Source organism: Zootoca vivipara, chromosome 4 (genome assembly GCF_963506605.1).
Source record: "Zootoca vivipara chromosome 4, rZooViv1.1, whole genome shotgun sequence".
Lineage (NCBI taxonomy): Eukaryota > Metazoa > Chordata > Lepidosauria > Squamata > Lacertidae > Zootoca > Zootoca vivipara.
Genome location: NC_083279.1, coordinates 63,312,959 through 63,334,847, shown reverse-complemented (window position 1 = coordinate 63,334,847; position 21,889 = coordinate 63,312,959). Strand labels below are relative to the sequence as shown.

The 21,889-nt window shown below is 40.1% G+C and overlaps 1 protein-coding gene across 1 annotated transcript; it reads right to left on the bottom strand.

Annotated features, from left to right (window-relative positions):
- Positions 1-388: 388 nt before the first annotated feature.
- Positions 389-21,712, bottom strand: GABRR3 (gamma-aminobutyric acid type A receptor subunit rho3). Its single transcript, XM_035115568.2, has 9 exons — positions 21,547-21,712; positions 15,424-15,536; positions 12,370-12,437; positions 11,562-11,785; positions 9,759-9,841; positions 8,014-8,154; positions 6,419-6,571; positions 3,547-3,743; positions 389-1,172 (listed from the first exon to the last, which is right to left on the bottom strand). The coding sequence occupies exons 1-9, from the start codon at positions 21,675-21,677 to the stop codon at positions 867-869; spliced, it is 1,416 nt and encodes a 471-aa protein (XP_034971459.1). The 5' UTR covers positions 21,678-21,712; the 3' UTR covers positions 389-866.
- Between the last annotated feature and the right edge of the window lie 177 nt (positions 21,713-21,889).

Here is a 21,889-nt window from a genome sequence, read left to right as displayed (position 1 = left end):
GACTGAAAAGCTACTGCTGGCTGCCACCATATTTTTTTTTTTACATATATGACAGTGACTGAAATTACTTGGCCTTAATTAAATTGAGCAGAATAGCATTTATACTAGTTACTGTTTCAGAGATTTCTACCATTGTTTCCTGTTGTGAGCCTTCAATTAAAACTGATTATCTGTGGTTATTCCACAATGTGCGTCTTCCAATGGCTGGATAGAATACCAGCTGTCTGGTATTCTATCCAGGCAGTCTGTGGTTAGGTTCTCCAGCACAAGGTCTAATTTTGCTCCTAGTCAGCTTGCTAACTGGCATCAGTCTTCAATAATCCAAGAATGAAGGCTACTGAGCTTTATATATTTTTAAGTAAGCAAGAAGCAATGTGACAGTGAAATCATTTGGAGAAAGATCCTAGCACTGAGTGTATAACACTAGTCTGGATGATAGGTGGGAGTGGTGGGCCATGTCAGAAGAGGAGGGAAGATTTAGGTGTTGTATGATGTAGATCTATCCCCTCTTGGCAGCTTTAAAATAGTTCTGTAAGCTAGATGGCTGCATTGTGGGAAGCTGCATAGCTACAAATCCTGTGCATCACATAGCAGAAATAGGTATTTTACACTGCTGTCATACAAACTAGGTTAAAACCACTTTTCATCATTTAGGAATAATAACCCAGAGTGCATAACAAACTCAGAGCCATTGGGACTTCCATTTCAGATAATAGATTTTGCAAGCAGGGAGAAAAACCTGTTATTTGGGTACCAGACTCTCTTGTTCAAACTCTAAAGCATATCTTCTTACACAGATCATGGCATGTGTATTTTACTATGCATTTCTGGTGTGCTCATATGAAAAATATATCAGTTATAATCATTCATATATACAAACCCCAGTAAAAAAAGTTGAATACAATATATACAGTAGGAAATATAACCCTGGAGTATGTGTCGATGGCATGATTGTTCTGCAAAATAATCCTGCCCACATTCCCTTTCAATGATCTCTTCCTCTTGATGCGAGCTGCATCTAGAGTGGGGGTGCTGGGTGCTTGCCCTCGTGTTGAACTTTCTTCGGAAGGGACTGAAAAGGTGGTCAGGTCAATGTCGGTGGTGTCTGTGTCGTGATAGCAGCCATCAAAGGCCATTGCTTGCACTGCATCAATATTATACAATCCAGCAGCCTAGGAAAAAAGGGCCAATTACTGGTTAAATAAAATGACTGAAGAACAAGTGCTTTTTTAAATCCCACATACAGGAAACAGTTTTAACAGAAGACTGCCAGCAACAAGGATGTTTTCACAAGTGACACCAATGAGTGCTTTGTTGTCTAACAATATGAATGTCGTTCATGTAGGACAGAAAAGTGGAAGTTTTTTTAAAAAAAATCAATTTACATTCTAACATTAGGTTTTGTATTAAAATTACAGATACAGGAACTAGTTACAGGTAGGTAGCCGTGTTGGTCTGACGTAGTCAAAACAAAATTAAAAAATTCCTTCCAGTAGCACCTTAGAGACCAAATAAGTTTGTTATTGGTATGAGCTTTCATGTGCATGCGCACTTCTTCAGATACCTGAACTGATACAGGTAACTGATACAGATACAGGAACTACCGGTATGTGTCCCTTATGACAACAACCTAGGATCCATAGTTACCTTTTTAAATAAACTCTACAGAAGATTTGTGAAAACAAAAGTTATTTACCAATGGTATATATATCACATTCATATTTGCTGTGAGGTGTGAAGGCCACTCCCCACAAGGCCCTTTCCACCTGGCCAGACTCACCAGCCTTACTGGAAGAGGCTCCTCATGCAGCCGGAGGAACATTGCCCGGCTAATGTTTTATTGATTCATTGATTTAATATGCTGTAAACCATTTTGTATTTTTATTAAAAATATAAAGTGGTATAGAAATTAATAAATAAATAAAATAAATAAACATGATCTATCTTGTCAGCCTAACCTGTAACAGTTAGAAAGAAAAGAACAGGGTGGTATTTAAATCGTATTCATTGAAACCAGTGACTTAAACTCATTGAGTCTACTCCAAGTTTGACTTAACTGTATACAGTCCATGATACGTACAAGTCTTCCCCCACCACAAAATAATCAGTTTTTCTTTTAACCCACACAAATTAGTTGGTTCAGCTAGACTTATCTGCAACTTTCATTCAGGTAGGTAGCCATGTTGGTCTGATGCATTAGAAATATATATTAAAAAATTGTCCAGTAGCACCTTAGACACCAACTAAGTTTGTTCTTGGTATGAGCTTTCGTGTGCATGCACACTTCAGATACGAGCTCATGCCAAGAACAAACTTAGTTGGTCTCTAAGGTGCTACTGGACAATTTTATTTCTTTATTTTTTAATATATTTCTACTGCAGCTTTCATGTTGGACTGCTGGGATGGGACAGGATTCAGAGGCAGTTTTACAGTGGTTCAGTCCCTTCTTGGATTGGGTAGGATTTAGAGGCACAGTTTTTATGGTGATTATGAATTTTCTTGGACTGACAGGTTCAGAAAGTGCTGTTGGAGATTGTTATGTGATCCCTTAGCTGTTAGCCTTTGGTGTTAAAAGGCAGATTAAGAAATTTGGGTTCCGTCTACCTTAGAGTGGGTTCCACTCTTCTTTGATACTTAGATTTGCAGTGTAAATCCTGGCTTTAGCTCTGAACTGGATGCCCTTATTTTTGCCGCCAAGTGCATGCATGGTAACAGATGCCTTAGTTACATCTTGTTTGGAATATTGTAACATGCTCTACATATACATGCCTTTGAAGAGTGGAAACTTGAACTGCTTCAGAATGCTGCAACCGGACTTAAAACAGTTTCACTGGCCCAATCCATTTTCAAGCATAACTGAAAGTTCTAGCTATGATCTAAACTGTTCAACACAACTTGAGACCAGATTACCTGAAAGACTGTATTCTCCAATATGAGGCTGCCAAGATTTCTCAGGAGAGGCCCTTCTGTTTATCTGCTTACATCTGAGGGACATTTGGTGGGAAAGAGGTAGTCTTCTTGGTAGCTGCTCTTAGCCTCTGGAATTCCTTGCCAAGGGAGACCTCTAATGATCTTCCATCAGCAGTCAATTACATTTTATTTAAATAGGTCCATAAACTGAACTGATGTTTTTAACTTGTGGTTTTTATTGACAGTAATGATGTTCTTCCTGCCTTGGTTTTATATATATTTTTAAGTATTGTAATTTTATTTTATTTGGAAATATTTATTTATACATTTATAAATATTTTTATTATGATATTTTCTTTTATTTTTGTTGTTAGCTGACCTTAGCACCATCTGGCTGAAGGTTAGACTACAGAAGTTAACAAAGAAAAGAGTTTAACTGTAATACTGGAGTTTGAGAAGCAGGCAATCCTTGGTTAAGGCTTGGTGAACTAATGGAGTTCTAGAACACAATGCAAGAACAGACACCATTTTAACAGGCTTCCCAAATGCCTAAGGACTGTGAAACACAAATCACAGCACAGACATCACAAACAATAGTGTTTTCTGTTTCTAGAAAGAACACAAACAAGTGTATACCTTTCCTCTCCTTTTTAGCTGTTTTCTTTCTTCCACTGTTGTGAGATAATTTACAGCTGCATATTCAATGACAGACAGGAAGACAAAGAGAAAGCTGATCCATAAGTATACATCCACAGCTTTGATATAAGACACCTGAGGCATTGAGGCACTTACTCCTGTGATTATGGTTGACATTGTCAGCACAGTAGTTATACCTGCCAGGAGAGAGAGAAAAGATGAAGGGACAGCATCAATAAGGTCTTGCATTTTGCAAAAATATGCAGTAATAATGTGTGTACAAATGGTTGGTGCCCCCTAACTTCCTTCCTCTACCAGCACATGGCATACCGTATATAAATAGCACATGACAAATAACTGAATTGTGGTGGTGGTACCAGATTTCAACCCACATACAAGGCTCAGTGGCAACACAAGGTTAGTGAGGACAATGTCTTTCCCAAGCCTTTAAGTGCTCTTTTACAGAAAACATTAGAGTTGCACCTATCTTTCTCCTTGAAAGATGTTTCCAAGCTCCATTTTTCTCAGAGGAGCAACATGCAGAGTCAAGGAAGCCTCATATTTCCAGTGTAGAAGGGCCAGGTTTTCAGCCAAGCTGCAAATCCCAGGCAAATATGATGTCAAGACTATTCTGGCTTACATTTTCTTATCAGTCTTCTTGTCACCTTTTAGAACAAAAATATCCCTACTATTTGGAGGAATCTTACTGCAACCGATAAAACTCAACATGGATTTTCTTTACTACCTATTTAATATAATTACTGTTAGTTTTACACATTTACCGGTATTCTTTCCTGTGTATGTCCTACCGTAACTCTGTTATGCCTTTGTTTTATAATAGTAAAATATTAATTTTAAATAAGTTGTTTTTCTACTTTAAAAGCATAGTTCTTTAATGGATATTTTAACAAACTCTGTATGTCTGGGTTTTGGGTTTTTTTTTAACCTATGGCCCTCAAGGGTATCCCTTAAGTAAGAAGCAAGACACCACAAATTCAGTTTCTTGGAATACTGCTCTGTTAGTTAGAATGAGTAATGAGAAATCAACCATTCCCTTTTAAATCTCTAGCAATTAAATATGGCCTGATTCTAGGTGAAGATATGGTGAAACAGTGGTTCTCAGAACAGGGTATTAATACCCATTAAAGAACATGCTTTTCAACATTAGCCACATTGACCTTTGAAGGGGCGGCAGGGGAGAAAGGGGTTAAGTAGCATGGTTCCTATGTAGTGGCATGATGAATAATTTAAGTAGAAAACATATATTATTTGTTGGGTTCATAAAATGTATCCCTTTATATTAGGTCTTTCTTTTAAAAATTTAAAAGGACTGCTGAATTTCATACGCTCTAGGGAGATGTCCACCAAATGATGTACATGGGGAGTTAACCCCTCCCCTGCATCGTTTTTCTCAATGACAATCCCTCTAAGCTGTTTGACCCACAAGGGAAGATGCTATATGAGCAGTTCCCTTCGAGGGCAGATGGTAGCTCCAGGCAGGTGATTACTTTTGTGGTAAAATAGTACAGGAAGAGATGGTTAACCCCCCCCCCCACTCCACAGTCCAGGTTCATGTCCCCCTCCCACCAGCTGCTTTTTAAAATAATGATATATGCAAATATGATCACACATTTAATGTGTTGACTAAGTAAAGGTAAAGGTTTGCCTCATAATGTAAGGTTTTGTTGGCATCTGAAACCATGTTGCCCAGATTAATTACCTGACTCTCAGTTTTCAGATAGTAGAAAGTTGTTCGCTTCCAGACATGTAGTATTTACCGTACTTTTCTGTGTATTAGACAAGGGTTTTTAACTCCAAAATACTGTAGTGTTTAAAAACGGGGCTTGTCTAATACAAGGGGAGCAGGTGATTGGTTGCAGCCACGAGCTACAGCTTGTAAGTGGCGATTTGGTGCGTGATTGTTGGCTGTGTCAAGGGCTGCCTTGGACTGGTTGCCGCTAGAGCAATTGGGTGTTTGGTTTCCGGCTTGTGTTTGCAAACGGGCAGGTGCTTGTCGGCTTCTGCCACGTGAGCGATTCTGAGCTCTTGTCTTTAGGGTTTGTGATTTTCTGCATCCCCCCCCCCAAAAAAGCCCAGAAACTCTGTGCAATCCTCCACTCAAAAAAACTCAACAACTCTGGGAATATAGCCATCTCCCCCCCATTTTCTTAAATTATAGTTCCCCAAAATAGGGGTAGTCTTATACATGGGGGCGTCTTATAGACGGAAAAGTGCGGTATACCAGATTTGGCCGATTGAGAGGCTTTCTGTTTCACCTGCCATCAGGGCTGATGCTGCACATTGATCTTCTCTTCTGCCACCAAGGCTTCAGAGTTAGAGCACACACAGACTCAGCTCACCAATCATGAGGTTCCTAGTTACTGGGACTTGACAGTATGTACTGAGATGCATAGAAAATGCCTGCAACTTGTACATAGTACAAAGTACATAGTAAAAAAACATATTTTCTACCACTCTGTCACTTATGACTAAGCTAATAAGTCTGGGTTTATTGCCCAGGTCAGCCATTTCTTTCACGCAAAGCAAAAGTGAAATCTCCCTGCAGGACAGATGATGTCACAAGAAATGCTGAGTTGAGTTAATTAACTCTCCAGACAGTTCCCCGCCTACCTTTCCTCTCACACTGCTGCATCTCACAGCTCTTTCTGATTAATGAACAACTTTGGGTATAGCAAAACTAGGCAAAGAGCACTTAAATTCCTTCTACCAGAAATGAAGTACAGTAAGTGTTAATGTAGGAAGAGTAAGATAATGATTATATACTTCTGTGAACTACCTATAAAGCCAACACAACCCAATTACTACAATGTGTTTTCCACCATACCCTAAATATATTCAGATGAGAGCTTACCTAGTGATACCCTTGCAGGAACAGCTCTTCGGTCGATCCAAAATGAGACCCATGAAAGCATCACCATCAGCATAGATGGGAAATAGGATTGTAGTACAAAAAAGAAAATATGTCTCCTCAGGGCAAAGTTTATGAAGAGTCTGTTGTACCAACCTGTTGAAATATGTAAATATATTCCTTAACATCCACATTCTGTTCTCCCTCCACTGAACTGTGACTTATTAATATACATACATTTACCACCTCCTTTACTTATTTAAATAGTGTTATAAGTAGGTCCTTTCCAAACCTGTGATCCTGTGTATGTGGGATAGAATCTATAACCAGTTCCTTTGTTAAAGTAATGACATTGGAAGAACAAAATCACCACTAATTGATGGGATTTTTTTTTTTTTAAAAAAAAAAGCTATACAAGTACAGGCTAACAACAGAACTGCAGTTAATCCACAAGGAATTTGACCATGTCTTGCATGATTAGTACTACCATTATAAAAATGCTTCAGGGATATTTCATAATAATAAATTCTCAGGATATATTTGTTCTTGTTTCTTTATTAGCTTCACTTTTTTGCTGTTAAACCAAGCATCCGACTACTGAATCAGCAGCACCGCACAGGAGACAGTGCCATCTAGTGAATCATCACTTCTTCAACCCAATAGAAATGTTGGCTTTCTTCATCCTAAGTTTTGGAAAGTTGTTGATTACAGAAGAATGCATATAAAGAACAGGAACATCCCACCCTGCCTGAATATAGGAAAGTAATATATCCAGAATAATATGTACATTATGATTACACCAGGTTAGCACGGGGAGAATTAAAAACCTACCTATTCACTGCAGCATACACACAAAATTAGAATAGCCTGGATCCAAAGAAATATGCAATTGGTTCTGTATGCCCAAAAGAGATTTGGCCTACAATTCTACTCACAGGTCCTTGGGAGCAAGCTCCACTGAATATAGTAAGACTTCTTTCTAAGCAAACATGCATAGGATTGTATTGTTAGACTTGTGTTTTTCAAACATAAGTACCCTCTCTTCCAACTGCACTGCAAATCCCATTTGAAATGGAGTAATTCCACAATCAGTTTGCAATATGCAATGTGGTTCCGCTGTTCATTGACCTGAAGCATGAACATAATAACACTTTCAATTCTAGCCTTTGTATATAAAGTTCTAAAATTTGTGAGACAATTAATTTCTGACTAACATACTTCTTAATGCTCCTTTCCCCTATATAATTTATTGTGATACAGAGGCATTAAAATTTCAATTATTTTCAGTTCCTTTTACAGTTCTCCTCTAATTTTCTATACATACCATGCACAGTGGGGGTGGATGAAACAAAATCAAAATTCAGTATGAATCCTGAAATGGCTCTAGGTCTCTTAGATATACCAAAAAAAATGCATGGGTCACATAGAAAAATTAATAGGAAAATGAAAATATAGATACATGAACTGCGGAGGAGGGAAAAAATCTTTTGAACTGGTTTCCTTCGTAACAGTCGTTCCACTGACTGCTATTATTTGCTAAGATCAAAAGGAATTTAGATAGAACAAGAAAATCTATTACTGTCTGTCAGGCGCGATACCTGTACTGCTATAGAATGCTAGCCCACTAGAAGCACTGAATTCTTCAATGAAGAACTGGGAAAGGGAAATGTGCTCATCTGTGCTAAGAGATTCATTGCCGTGCTTCCAATACAGCATCAAGTCTTCTTCATTGTAGGCATCTGTGGGAAAATAGATAAATAAACTTAACAGACTATCACTTGCCTGTGACTCTTTTGCCTCTTGATTTTTACATCTTAACTCACATTGCATTATATTACCTAGATAGCATTTGAAAACACCAGACTCTGAACAGGAAGACAGCTTGGCTGCTTGACTCATTCCTTTCATATGAAGCCCATAACAGTGGGCAAGGTAAGTGAGGGGATTATAACCAATTGGGGATGCCTGATCTATAGTAAGCCCACCACATCCCAAGGCAATCTGTTTCACCACTGAACAGCTCTAATTATTAGGAGCTGTTCGGCAGTGGAATCTGCTGCCAAGGAGTGTGGTGGACTCTCCTTCTTTGGAGGTCTTTAAACAGAGGCTTGACAGCCGTATGTCAGGAATGCTTTGATGGTGTTTCCTGCTTGGCAGGGGGTTGGACTGGATGACCCTTGTGGTCTCTTCCAACTCTATGATTCTATTCACTTTTCCTTAATGTTTACGTGAAATCTGCATCCCTGCAATTTCCACCCATTGGTTCTAGTTCCTCTCTCTGCAGCAAAAGAGAACAAGTCTGCTCCATCTTCTGTATGGCAGAAACTTGCCTGTTGCTATCAAACTCCTGTTAATCTCATCTTCTCCCAGCTATGCCTATTGAGCTCTTTCAACTGCTCCTCACATGACATGGTTTCCTGACCCTTTTCTATCCTTGTCAACCTCGCCTTGAACCTGTCACTGTCATAGGATGGTTCTTTTTAATTTAAGAAACTTGGTGGAGTAACAGGACAAGCATAGCTGCCAAGTTATCCCTTTTTTAAAGGGATTTTTCCTTATGCTGAATAGGCTTCCTCGCGAGAAAAGGGAAAACTTGGCAGCTATGAGGACAAGGCTTGCTCATGCTTTAACATGGCCTGGTGTGCCACCTTTGATGGCCAGGAAAAATATGTCCTGTGAGAGAGGGATTCTATGGCATGACAGATTCTGACTTTGTCCTCCAGAAACCTTTGTGCTTCATTAAAATCACCATTCATCGCCTTCCTCTTCTATGCTACCACAGTCCTCAGACCACAGCCATTTACTACATAGCAAATAAGGTATACAAAATAAAAAAATTCCTTCAGTAGCACCTTAAAGACCAACTAAGTTTATATTTTGGTATGAGCTTTCGTGTGCATGCACACTTCTTCAGATACCAATTCATCGTATCTGAAGAAGTGTGCATGCACACGAAAGCTCATACCAAAATATAAACTTAGTTGGTCTTTAAGGTGCTACTGAAGGAATTTTTTTATTTTGCTTCGACTCAGACCAACACGGCTACCTACCTGTAACAAGGTATACAAAATTACACCTAAGCTAAATCAGACATATGAAATGACAGAGGTTTCCAATACAGTTCCCTCTTTGCTTATGGAGGGGGAGTGTTCTGTCTCCTTTTATAAATATTCATTGCTTTTTTTACTAATACAGTTCCCAAGAGTATTTGAAGACACACACCCCCAAGTCCTTGAGACGCCATATGCATTTAAAATACAGTATAGGTAAGGTACTTCTAATAATTCCTATTTAAAAACACACACATGTAGAACATACAATACCATAGCTGAGCCAGACTTACAGCTTTCCAGTTCTAGAGAGCAGTTCTGAGTGTCAAGTGGGAACCTACTGAAGTCCATGAAGCACATGGCAGAAACTGTTATTCTGTCAGAAAAGCAATAAAGCAAAACAAAGGGATAAGCTTTACTGTTCATATCAACATTTTCATTATGTATGAGAGCCTTAAGTCAATGAATGAGGGATTCCAGTGGGGGGGTCTTATGTTTGTAATTTTTTTAATGTTTTTTTTGCCACACATGTAAAACTGAATGCACACAAGTTAAATGCATGTGAATTGCAGGCTTACTGTACATTTGTCTATGTACATCATTTTAGTAGTCTTAATATTTCCATCACCTGAGCATCCCAAAGTGCGGCTGTGGTGGAATAATTCACTGAATTGGACCATATATCTGGTGCTTAATTTATATTATCCAATTTTCATACTAGACAGAATGGGTTTCCATTTGGTGCTGTCTTCAGGCTGGGCAGCCTTACAGAATGAACAGAGTAAAAAGCAGGAGAAAAGTATCTGGGACTACGTCCTGAAATTAAAATCCAGTGAACAGACAAGAAAGCCCTCACAAGAGCCAGGTCAGTTGTTCATGCAAATACCAAGCCTAACCAAGAAGCCTTTTTTAATCCTTCCTTGGGCGTACAAAGCCTGGAGCTCAAGAGGACTTAATTACCAGGTAACCTCCTGGGATATCGGACCAATTACATTCAAACTTATGTGAAATATATTGCTTTCTTATATCACATAGCAGCAACAGCATCCTGCTTAGCATTTATATAGCACTTGGGAGTGTTCAAAACACATTATCTCAGTAACATTTACAATAATCCTGTACAGTAAATGAGTATTCTTATCCGTAATCGGCAGGGTGGGAGGGTCTGAGGTGAGATTTGAACCACATGGCTTCCAGATAATATGCTTAGCAGCCACTAATCAGCCTTCCCAAACTGGTGTGTTTGAGATGTTTTAGATTACTCCATATCTAACCATTGGCCATGCTGGCTAGGATTGATAGGAGTTGTAGTCCAAAACACCTGGAGAGCACCAGCTTGGATAATACTGAACAATATGTCTTATGAAATAAAAATATAATAAAAATACATTGTAATAATGCAATGAAAAATAATTACATAACCATTTAAAATAGCAGCAGAACATGGCAACTAATAACTCAGCAGAGCAGAACAAGCAGTTTAACTCTCAACAGCTTAAAAGTGGGGGGGGGGACCTTGGGGAAATGTTTTTTTAAAATTCCCTGCTACTGAAATGACATCAAAATGAGCACCAGGCAAGCTTTCCTGGTGAGGGTATTCCACAGATAAGGGGGGGGGGACACCACTAAAAAGGCTCTTCCTGATTGCTACCACTTTACCTCAGAGGGCAGAGGCAGCTGAAGAGCATCTGTGACTGGAAGAACTAAAGTGGGAGAAGACAGGAACAGCAGAAATGGTGCAACAAAACCTGAGCCACCCAGGTTTCTGAACCTGTGGCCATAAAGCTGAAACTCAGCACACAGCTGATGACCAAACTATGCCATGGGCTCTAAGTGCCGTGTGAATAAACCTTCAATGCCTACAATTTCTGCAAGGTTCACAATGAGCTACCGCAAAGGTAGTCTACACCATGGCCTCCAGATGCTGCTGGACTGCAGCTCCCACCAGTCCCAGCCAGCATCGCAAATAGGGAAGATGGCAGTTATAGTCTATCAACATCTGGGGGAAAACACACTGACTATCCCTGAGCTAGTGTATCTTCTCACCTTCGTGTTTGTTTCCTGCGACTGGAAGATAAAGAGAGCACTGTGCTTACCGTAAGCTAAAGAGCACATTTCCATCTGGGTAGACACGTAACATAACATTCTCCATAGTTGTGTCATGGATGAAAGATCTTTTGGAGTGGACAAAAAATATATCGGGTACCCAGATCTTTTTTATTAGTCTCCCATCAAAAGTCATGCTTCTGTTTCTGGTACTGGGAAATGACAGCCTCTCATCTTTCCAGTAATGTCTGAGGTATAAAGTCATTGTGAAGTCCTTTATATAAAGAAAATAAAGAGGATTATATAAACAATAAACCACATTGTATGTAGTCTGCCATAACACTGCTTTCATGGGCTATTTCCGAAGATTCTAAAGGCAGGAGCAGGGGAAGGAGGATGGAGAAGGAAGAAAAAGGAGGGGACTCATGTCTGTAGGAAATGTCATGTGGGAGAAAGGTCTCTGTGTGGGGGACAGTTTTAGTTCTCTGATGCTGAGTGGGGTGGAAAGAGAAGGGAGGAATTGGGGCGGAGGCATGTGGAATTGAGTGGGAGGTAGTATTTGGAGGAATGATAGGGAATATGGGAGGTAGGGAGGAAGGTAGATGTGTATGCATGTGTGAAACAGTTTTAGGGCTCCGGTGACAGTGGGCAAGAAAACTTGAGAGAAGGAGAAGCAATTGGTAAGGGGATAATCTGTGTGCAAATGATGGTTGCACAAAAGAGGAGTTAAGGCAGAAAAGAGGGTGTGCAGAATAGAAGAGAGTGGGGCTGCAGAATAGAAGAGACATCTGATTTCTAGTCATTTTTGTCAAACTTCTGGATACTAGTACTGCTGTAGCGAAATAATGAAAAGCTTACCATGTCAACTTCTGAAATGCTGTCAATACTCTCCACTTGCACATCAATGCCCACTGGTATGGGTGACCCTTGAACATAACAAAGAGAATAAATGTGATGATCAGAGAGTTTAAGAGAACCTTCAAAAAGAAAGAAAAGAGAAGTATCAATCATGAAATGGATGTATGTGGATTTTTTAATTAAAAAAACTGCTTTAAATAATGAAAAATGGGTATGTACCATGTGAAACACTCTTACAGCAAGATTGTCATTAAAGACCAAACTAGAAGGTATGTGGAAACACATATATTTCTTTTGTTAACAAAACCTGCTCAGAAAGTGGTGGTTTAGAGGAAATCAGAACTAAAAGTCATTCAGAAAAGTTTAACCACTTAGTTTAATAAGGTTTTGGCATTGCTTCAGATTTCTCCATTGTTTCAGAGTACATATGGTCTTCTACAATCCACAAATCAAAACCCTGAATTTTCTCTCAAAACCTGAAAACAGGGGAGGGGGGTCATAGATTTTTCTGCCACAGGATGCAGAAAGAAGCACTTAAGAGTGTTGCTGGATCCATAGCTGCCAAGTTTTCCCTTTTCTCGCGAGGAAGCCTATTCAGCATAAGGGAAAATCCCTTTAAAAAAGGGATAACTTGGCAGCTATGCCTGGATCAGACCAAAGACCTGTCCAGTCTGGTCCAGCCTTCTGTTCCCATTGAGTGCTATAGCCTGCTTCCACTTAGGCTCCCCAGCAATTGGTATTTAAAGTCATACGACCTCTGGTCCTGAAAATAGCAGCCACGATGTCTAGCAGCCTTATTTGCCATAAATTTGTCCAGTCCTCTTTAACAGCCATTTAAGCTGGTGGCTATCACCACAACCCATCGCTGTGAATTACAGAAATTGTGCAATGAGCTGTGACTATGAAGAAATAGCATCATTTCATGAGTCCTGTCTCTCCTCCCATTCAGCTTCCTTGCATGACCTTAGATTCTAATGCTATTATGTGAAGTGAAAAACAAAACAAAAAACCCTTCTCTTTTTTCATGCCATACATAATTTTATAAATTTCTTCATTTCCCCTCTTACTTGCCTTCTTTTCCTAACTAAAAAGTCCAAATGTTGTCACCTTTCCTTCTAGGGGAATTGCTACAACCCTCTGAGTATTTTGATTGCCTTTTAAATGAAAACGCTAAACATAAAATTGTTTACTACATCAGTTTCTGTCCTTGCAGGATATCTTTAAAAAATCATCAAAGGCCTGTGCGGGGTTCAGGATGCCACAATAGTTGTGTTTATGCAAGTACACCATCATTTCGCTTCTGCAGCTACTGTCAGCTAATGGGATCAAGATACCATGTTCCCCATGTCAAATTTTAGAATGTAAACTCCTCAGGGCAGGAACCCGCCCTCTTGCACTCCAGTAAATGCCATGTGTGCTGATGGCACTCTATAAATAAACAGGCATTTCCTTGAACTTTGGCTTTTCATTTTTAAAAAATTCTAGGAAATCAAGCCTGAATAAATGTGGAAAGACCAGAAAAGCCTTGGAATAGTAATTCATGTGTTGGTTACTTTAAGACTAGATTACTGTAATGCACTCTGTGTGGGGGCTTCCCTCATGCTTGATCCAGAAGCTGCTGTTAGTACAAAATGTTGCAGCATGATTGCTGACAGGAGTGAGGCCTTGTCAGCATATAACACCTGTGCTCAGAGGTCTACGCTGGTTGCCGATTTGCTACTGGGCCAAGTTCAATCCCCACATGTGTCCACTCGACTGCCTAGATCAGCAGAATTGGCACCACTGCATGTGCCGCATAATACCCATTCCACATTTGTAAGGACTTGATGGTTTGGTGTGGCAGCACCTGCACTTTGAAACTCCCTGCCTATTGAGATTGAGGAGGCACCTTCACTGTATTCTTTTCAGTGCCTGCTAAAACATTCTGGTTTAGACATGTCTACCCAGATGCTTAGAAAGTTGAGGTAATTTTAATCTGTTTTAGTATTTTAACTATTGTATGTTTTAAAGTATGGTTGTGAAGTTTCATTGATTTTATTGTTTTATCTTTTTGTAAACTGCGTTGAGGTTTTGTGTATAAAGTTTTGCAGAAAATATATACAGAAAAAACGCATGGAGGAGGCGAATTCAGCACAGTCTGACTATTTATTTATTTATTTATTTATTTATTTATTTATTTATTTTATATGCCATCCTTCATCCAAGGATTGGTGGACACAGATGATGGATGTGGGGTATGAAATGTAATACTATGGATAAAGACTTGGCTGAACTGCTGAAAGTCTGAACAGCAGCACTCTACCCTGCAACATGGTACCGACATTGTTACAATAGCCCTGTAAAGTAATATAATAATAATAATAATAATTTATTATTTATACCCCGCCCATCTGGCTGGGTTTCCCCAGCCACTCTGGGCGGCTTCCAACAGAAAGATAAAACCCAGTAATCTATTAAACATTAAAAGCCTCCCTGAACAGGGCTGATAATAAGTAGGCCTTATTATTCGTAAAATATCACAAAATGCAACCTTTTGAGTTTGCCAGAACTCTTCAATTCAGGCTAGATGGTAAACCAGGAAATTGGGGGCAGATGTTAGTTGAAGTCTTGGAGTAACATGGAATTGGAGAGGAGATAGCAGACATTCAAATGTGGCTCTTTTGAGTGCTATGTAGGTACAGGTATTAGCTACAGAGAACAACACCTGCAGAGAACAATAAAGGTAACAGTGGCTGAATTCCCCATGGCTGTTACCCAGGTCTATCTATGCTTAGGTAAAACACACAGGTTCCATGGTAGGTGTAAAACAGGAATCAAAAGAAACTTGGCAGTCCTTACTTTAGCAAAGTATTCTTTTGGAAGATTTGCTAGTGCTAGAAATTAAATACCAAGTAGTGTTTTATCCTAAGTTCTTTTCATTTTTTGAACCTTGGGGAAGAAGAAATAGAGTTAAACATACCATTCTCTTTTTAAATGACCTCTTTGGCCCAGGCTCAAGCAGTTTGCTGCATGAGAAAAAACAATTAACAAGTATGAAAAAGCAGATTTACTTACCTCCAAAGCCAGGTCTCATTGCAAAATCATGGTCCTCTATACGGAGAAGCTGCTCAGATTTCATGGGCCGTACTTTGGTGCTGTCGATTTTCCTCGTCTTAATTTCTCGTTTGCTGCATTAACAATAGATAATTAAATGTATACATGTTGCCAGAGGTTTCTGAGGGTGATCTATATAGGAGTTGCTTTTTTAAAAAATCAACAATTAAAACTGAGTATGGGACCCAGGTGGCGCTGTGGTTAAACCACTGAGACTAGGGCTTGCAGATCAGAAGGTCGGGAGTTCGAATCCCTGTGACGGGGTGAGCTCCCGTTGCTTGGTCCCAGCTCCTGCCAACCTAGCAGTTCGAAAGCACGTCAAAATGCAAGTAGATAAATAGGAACCGCTACAGCGGGAAGGTAAACAGCGTTTCCATGTGCTGCTCTGGTTTGCCAGAAGCGGCTTTGTCATGCTGGCCACATGACCTGGAAGCTATACGCTGGCTCCCTCGGCCAATAATGCGAGATGAGCGTGCAACCCCAGAGTCGGTCACGACTGGACCTAATGGTCAGGGGTCCCTTTACCTTTACCTTATCCCTAAAAGCAGAACAATTAAATCAGAGTGCGCCATACTATAACCACAGAGCAACAGAATAATATAAACAGGTGCTAGAACAATGAATTTCAAGAAGGTATGGGCAGAGCCAGTGAGGTGATAATTTAATGTTGCCATATTTTGAAGAGCAAAAAAGAGGACCATGCGCTGCTGCCAGCCCGAGCCAGGAAAAGAGGTGTCACCGCATCTCTTTCCTTGGTTTGGGCTGGGGATGGCCATGGCATGCAGAGCAACCCAAGCCGCCTGAGCTCAAAACCCACCCACTCCAAACCCAGAATTTTCCTTTAAAATGTAAAAACCCACCCAGCTGTGCATGTTGGCCCCCCCAAAGGAGGATATATCCAGGTTTTCTCAGACATACAACAACCGTAGGTGGGGAAAACCTATGTGATCCACCGCCCACATGCAGCTGTTGTTATTACAATGCTCAAATTCGAGAGGGGAAGGGTGGCAACCCTTATCTACTGATTTTACGGGGAGTCAAGCAACATATGCATACTTTTCTCAATAATTCACTGTCAAGTGTTTCAGATAGCAGCACAGGGAAGTGGCTGCTGTAGAAGTTTTGTGTGAGAGAGAGGGAGGGAGGGAGGGAAGGAGGCCGAACAGGCAAACTGCAGTGTGGTTCTTCCTTCTATGACTGTACCGTGTTGAAGAGGGACAGTAATTCAACTCCCTGCACTACCCCACCCCAACCAAAAAATGTGGACCAAATTCCTATTCATTGGATGCAGTATTCATCAATTTCATCCACTCCAAGGGATCATTCTGAACATTACTTCAACAGCATGGGAGACACTCCAAGGCAGTGTGGCTACTTCATACACTGCTCTGGTAATGCCAGAAGCTCCAGATCAAATGGGACATGCCCACAAATTTGGCTGCTGACAGTGCTGCCCCATCCTGCAAAGCTGCCTTGGGGAAAGTTGCATCTTCTCTACTTGCACATAGCCCAAGGCAGGAGGTTTTGAATGTGGTATTACACCTGTATATACAGGTTGATTGTGCATTAGGTTTATTTATTTATCTATTTATATTTATTTATTTATTTATTTATCTATTATTCCCTGTTTGCCTTTAAGCATGGCTGGCTATTATTGCCTTTTCTCTGATATATATATATATATATATATATATATATATATATATATATATATGCGCTCCTTTCTGAAAGCACCTTTTGTCCATCAGGACCAATATTATCTATTCTGCCAGTGGTTGCTCAAGGTCTCAGGTACATCAGAAGTACTGTACTCCTTTAATGGAATGCCAGAGCCAAGTCAGAGTTTCTTGCTGGCCTGGGCAAAATAAAATATATTCCCCTTGTTTCTTCCTGTATGCTAAGCAGTATAACGGCAGCACATTAAGGAAAGCAGCCTTGTTTTCTCACATTCATTTTTAACATCTGTGAATTCATCACCAATGGTGATCAGAAACCCCTTAGTCAAACCCCATGGAATGCAGGCAATGCCACCTAGAGAATGGACAAAAAGTTTTGGCAGTAGCTCTTTCCCCAGGACAATCAGCATTACTGAAACAGGCACCCTGAAATGCTGGCACTCAAGGCAGTTGCCTAGTTCACCTCTATGGTTGGGCCAATCATGGCAAAGGACAGGTTTCTGGATCTTTCACACAAAATAATATCAACTGGACATCGGTGTGTCTGGAAAAGCCCTTGGAAGAGCCTCTCAATTACTACCTCCACTTTCCTGTCACTTGTGTATTTCCTAGCTTGTCCATCTTTTCTGTTAATTTAACTGGAACACAGTCACAGAGTCATCGCTAGAGGATTGTGCCCTTAGGGCATATCAATTTGATCACTTGGATTCTATATCCCAAATCTCCGGTGCTAGCTATGTCACATGAGAGCCTTTTAGAGTCACATGCTCAACCAAAAAAAAAAAAAGGTTATTCCTGGTCGCACGTAACTGAATGTTAATATAATGAGTACTTAGAAATTGATTTCTTTATTATGGCTCCAACTTACTCTGCAAATCCTGAGTTAAGCGGAGCATTTGGCTTATGTAATCAAGACTGCTGTGGCTCTTTCAGAGAAAAATTGTAAATGATCTGAGAGCTTGAGTTCACCACTGGAAGTTCTAGGAAATATTGAGTAACCCATATATACACACAGCAGTCAATGGGCTTCAGGGATGCCACCATGTTGCCCTGCAGCCGTACTTTGAATTAGCATTTTGGTTTTAAACTCACAGCTGTGTCTGAAATTAATATGATGGGCAGAGCATTCCTATAGGGGCAGAGAGGTGGGGGGGACTACCACTTCTTAATCCCTGCCAAATTAAAGATAGGGGCACCTTCTAACCTATCCTCAGATAGATGATAGATAGATAGATAGATAGATAGATAGATAGATAGATAGATAGATAGATGATAGATAGATAGATAGATAGATAGATAGATAGATAGATAGATAGATAGAGCTAGAGCTAGAGCTAGAGCTAGAGCTAGAGCTAGAGCTAGAGCTAGAGCTAGAGCTAGAGCTAGAGATATATCCCTCTCATTGGTCCCATTGGTTTCTAAGGGTACAGTTCTTCCCCTTTTGATGCATGTGTCAGGAGAACAGGAGGGCTTTGGATCCTACTGATCTAAGGCCTCCTATCCACCCCAACATGCCCTTTCTATTCTCATAGCACAAATTGGAACACAGAGCGTGAAAGAGAAATCTTGGCTGCGCTTTCTGCTACTGCACTAAGGAAACCTCCAACAACAGACTTCCTCTGTCTATGACCTCTGTGAAACAAGAAGGAGGTCTGCAACATCCAGCAGCCCCTCAGTTGCTCACTCAGGGAGGTTAGGATTGCTCCCTAAATAGGATCATGGAAAAATGCTGACTTCACTTATAATTTTATGGGTTAGCAGGAACACAGGAAGATGTCTTGCATCAGAAGAGACTACTTGTTGAGTTAGCCCAGTATTATATACTTGGACTGATAACAGCACTTAAGGGTTCAGGAGGAGATCGCTCTTGTCACTAGTTATCTCCCGCTTGGACTACTGCAATGCGCTCTACATGGGGCTACCTTTGAAGGTGACTCGGAAACTACAACTAATCCAGAATGCGGCAGCTAGACTGGTGACTGGGAGCAACCGCCGAGACCACATAACACCGGTCTTGAAAGATCTACATTGGCTCCCAGTACGTTTCCGAGCACAATTCAAAGTGTTGGTGCTGACCTTTAAAGCCCTAAATGGCCTCGGTCCAGTATACCTGAAGGAGCGTCTCCACCTCCATCATTCTGCCCGGACACTGAGCTCCAGCACCGAGGACCTTCTGGCGGTTCCCTCGTTGTGAGAAGCCAAGTTGCAGGGAACTAGGCAGAGGGCCTTCTCGGTGGTGGCACCTACCCTGTAGAACGCCCCCCCCCCAACAGATGTCAAAAAGGAAAACAACTACCAGACTTTTAGAAGACATCTGAAGGCAGCCCTGTTCAGGGAGGCTTTTAATGTTTGATAGATTATTGTGTTTTATTCTTTTGTTGGAAGCCGCCCAGAGTGGCTGGGGAGACCCGGCCAGATGGGAGGGGTATAAATAATAAATTATTATTATTATTATTATTATTATTATTATTATTATTATTATTATTATTATCATTGGCTACCTAATAATTTTAACTGGGGGGGTGGCAGGGATTGAACTTTAGATCTTCTGCATGCAAAGAAGATATTAAACCCCTGAGTTACAGTCTTCCACACAAAGCACTCTTCAAAAGGATGCCCTGGTCTCCCCACCCTAGATGCTTTCCTTCCAGAAATATCAGATTATCACACCTGTTCTAGGGTGGTCCCTAAATGTCAAAAAGTTTGCCTTATTTCAAAATATTCCAGCTTTGTGAAATAAGCATCACCAACTCCACAATATACCATTGGACAAACACTAACTCCACTACATTTCCAGGGCTTCCAATGACTTCCATCTCGGCCAGTGGATAACTCTACTCCACAATGCATGCCTTTAGTTTGTTGTTCGTAAAAGGTGTGGTGTCCCACATTATACCCTGTTTCAAGATGTTTTGTGCCAGATGTTTTCTGTATCTCATTTTAGATGACCAGGTATGCTGATGACAAAAGGATGGCAAAGGATAGGCACAGTTATAAGATCCTACACCAAATAATTATGGTGGGAAATATATCCCTAAATAAGACTACATAGGGTTTGTCAAGCTGTGTCCAGCAATGATGCTATTTGCATTTTTAATGTACACATGCAAAAGGTGCATTTGTCATCAGGTCTAGCTTGGTCCAAAGTTAAACCTGGCACTGGCCTGCCTTTTAACCTAGTATCTTCTCCACTGGTAAAAAAAAAATCCAAGATTCATTTCACAAAATACATTAAATAGCAGTAACCTTTGGGTCTAGAACTAAACTCTTCACCTCAGGGATCATGACAAGCCCCTGAATTTTCATAAATACATCCATTGTTATGTAATCTCTACTTGCATTTACTTAAAGATTTTCTTCCATTTCAGACAAGGGGCTGGGGGGGGGGGGCGTCAAAGTATACATGTCTAGTGCCACATGCATAAAGCCTCCCTCTGACTAACAAACAATGAGGTGATTGTCTCCTCCCTCATTTCCCTCTCCCCAGGTGATAAGTATTTATCTGTTCTCCCACCTGCAGCAGGCTTTGGAAGCGGATGCTTCAGGAAGAGAAAAGGAAGCAAGCTATATATAACAACCTACTTCTGAAAATTGTTGACTCTCCATAGTGGTTTATGAGCACAATCTGTTGGAAACATCATCGAAAAGCTCTAGATTTTGTTGTTCCTGCACAAAGCATACAGCTCCCAACCTGAATTTCTTGTGACTAGGATTTGCTCTCTTTTTCCTGGATACTGTGTTCTAAAACTGCAATGTACAGCAAAAGTCTAAGATCAGGAATTCAACTAGAAACTGAATAAAATATATTAACTAGCTTAAAGGCTGGGAATTAGAGATGCTGATAAAATAATTCCACGTATTAAAACACAGTTAACTATATTCCAAATGAAAGGCTCCTGTAACGTGATTAAAATCAGATTTGAGACTGATTAAAAAAAATCCTAATTAAATACTGTACTTCCTTTGTTTTTAGAAACAAATATCTACTACCACTGACATTTAGGGAAACAAATATAATACAAAAATTATATATAGCACTGTCTTAGAACTAAATACGTCATGCAGAAAAAAATAAGCTTTTTATAAACAATCACCTTAGCGTTTTAGCATTTTACGTCTCTACTTTCCATTACTGTATTTTTGCACCTAATAATTATTGTACAGTAAACATATAAATCACTATATGCTATATATAGGACCATGCACAATATACATATATGAAATGTAGAAAAGGAAATTTTACTAGCTTAGTTTATATGAATGCATTGTTCTGTTTCTGTTCCTGGATGCACACAAGAACAGTCCTTCTGATCAAACCAGGAGCAAGTCATCTTTGGGATGGCGGCAGACATAGAGTGTGTACATAAACAGAACAGCAGCCATGATGCCCAGTGACCATTTTGCTCACCTGTTATGTCTTTTCATGAATGACCTTTGAGGATGGTGGTGGTGGTAATGATGATGATGATCACTGTGACTGATTAAAAGAGAAGTAGGCCATATACAGGTGAGGAGCAACAGTTTTATTGCAAGGATCATGTCTTCAAGTCACAGGAGTAAAACCAATTCAATCAGCCCACATTAGTAAGCTTTCATTCTCCAGTTATTAAGAAACAACATACGATGAAGAGGATGCAAATAATATGAGGCACTGCAATATAGGAGAGGCAAAAACATCCCAGTTTTCATTCTTCTTCGAAGTATCCACTTATTCTTGAAATTTTAAAAATCCTTAAAATCCGCATCATACC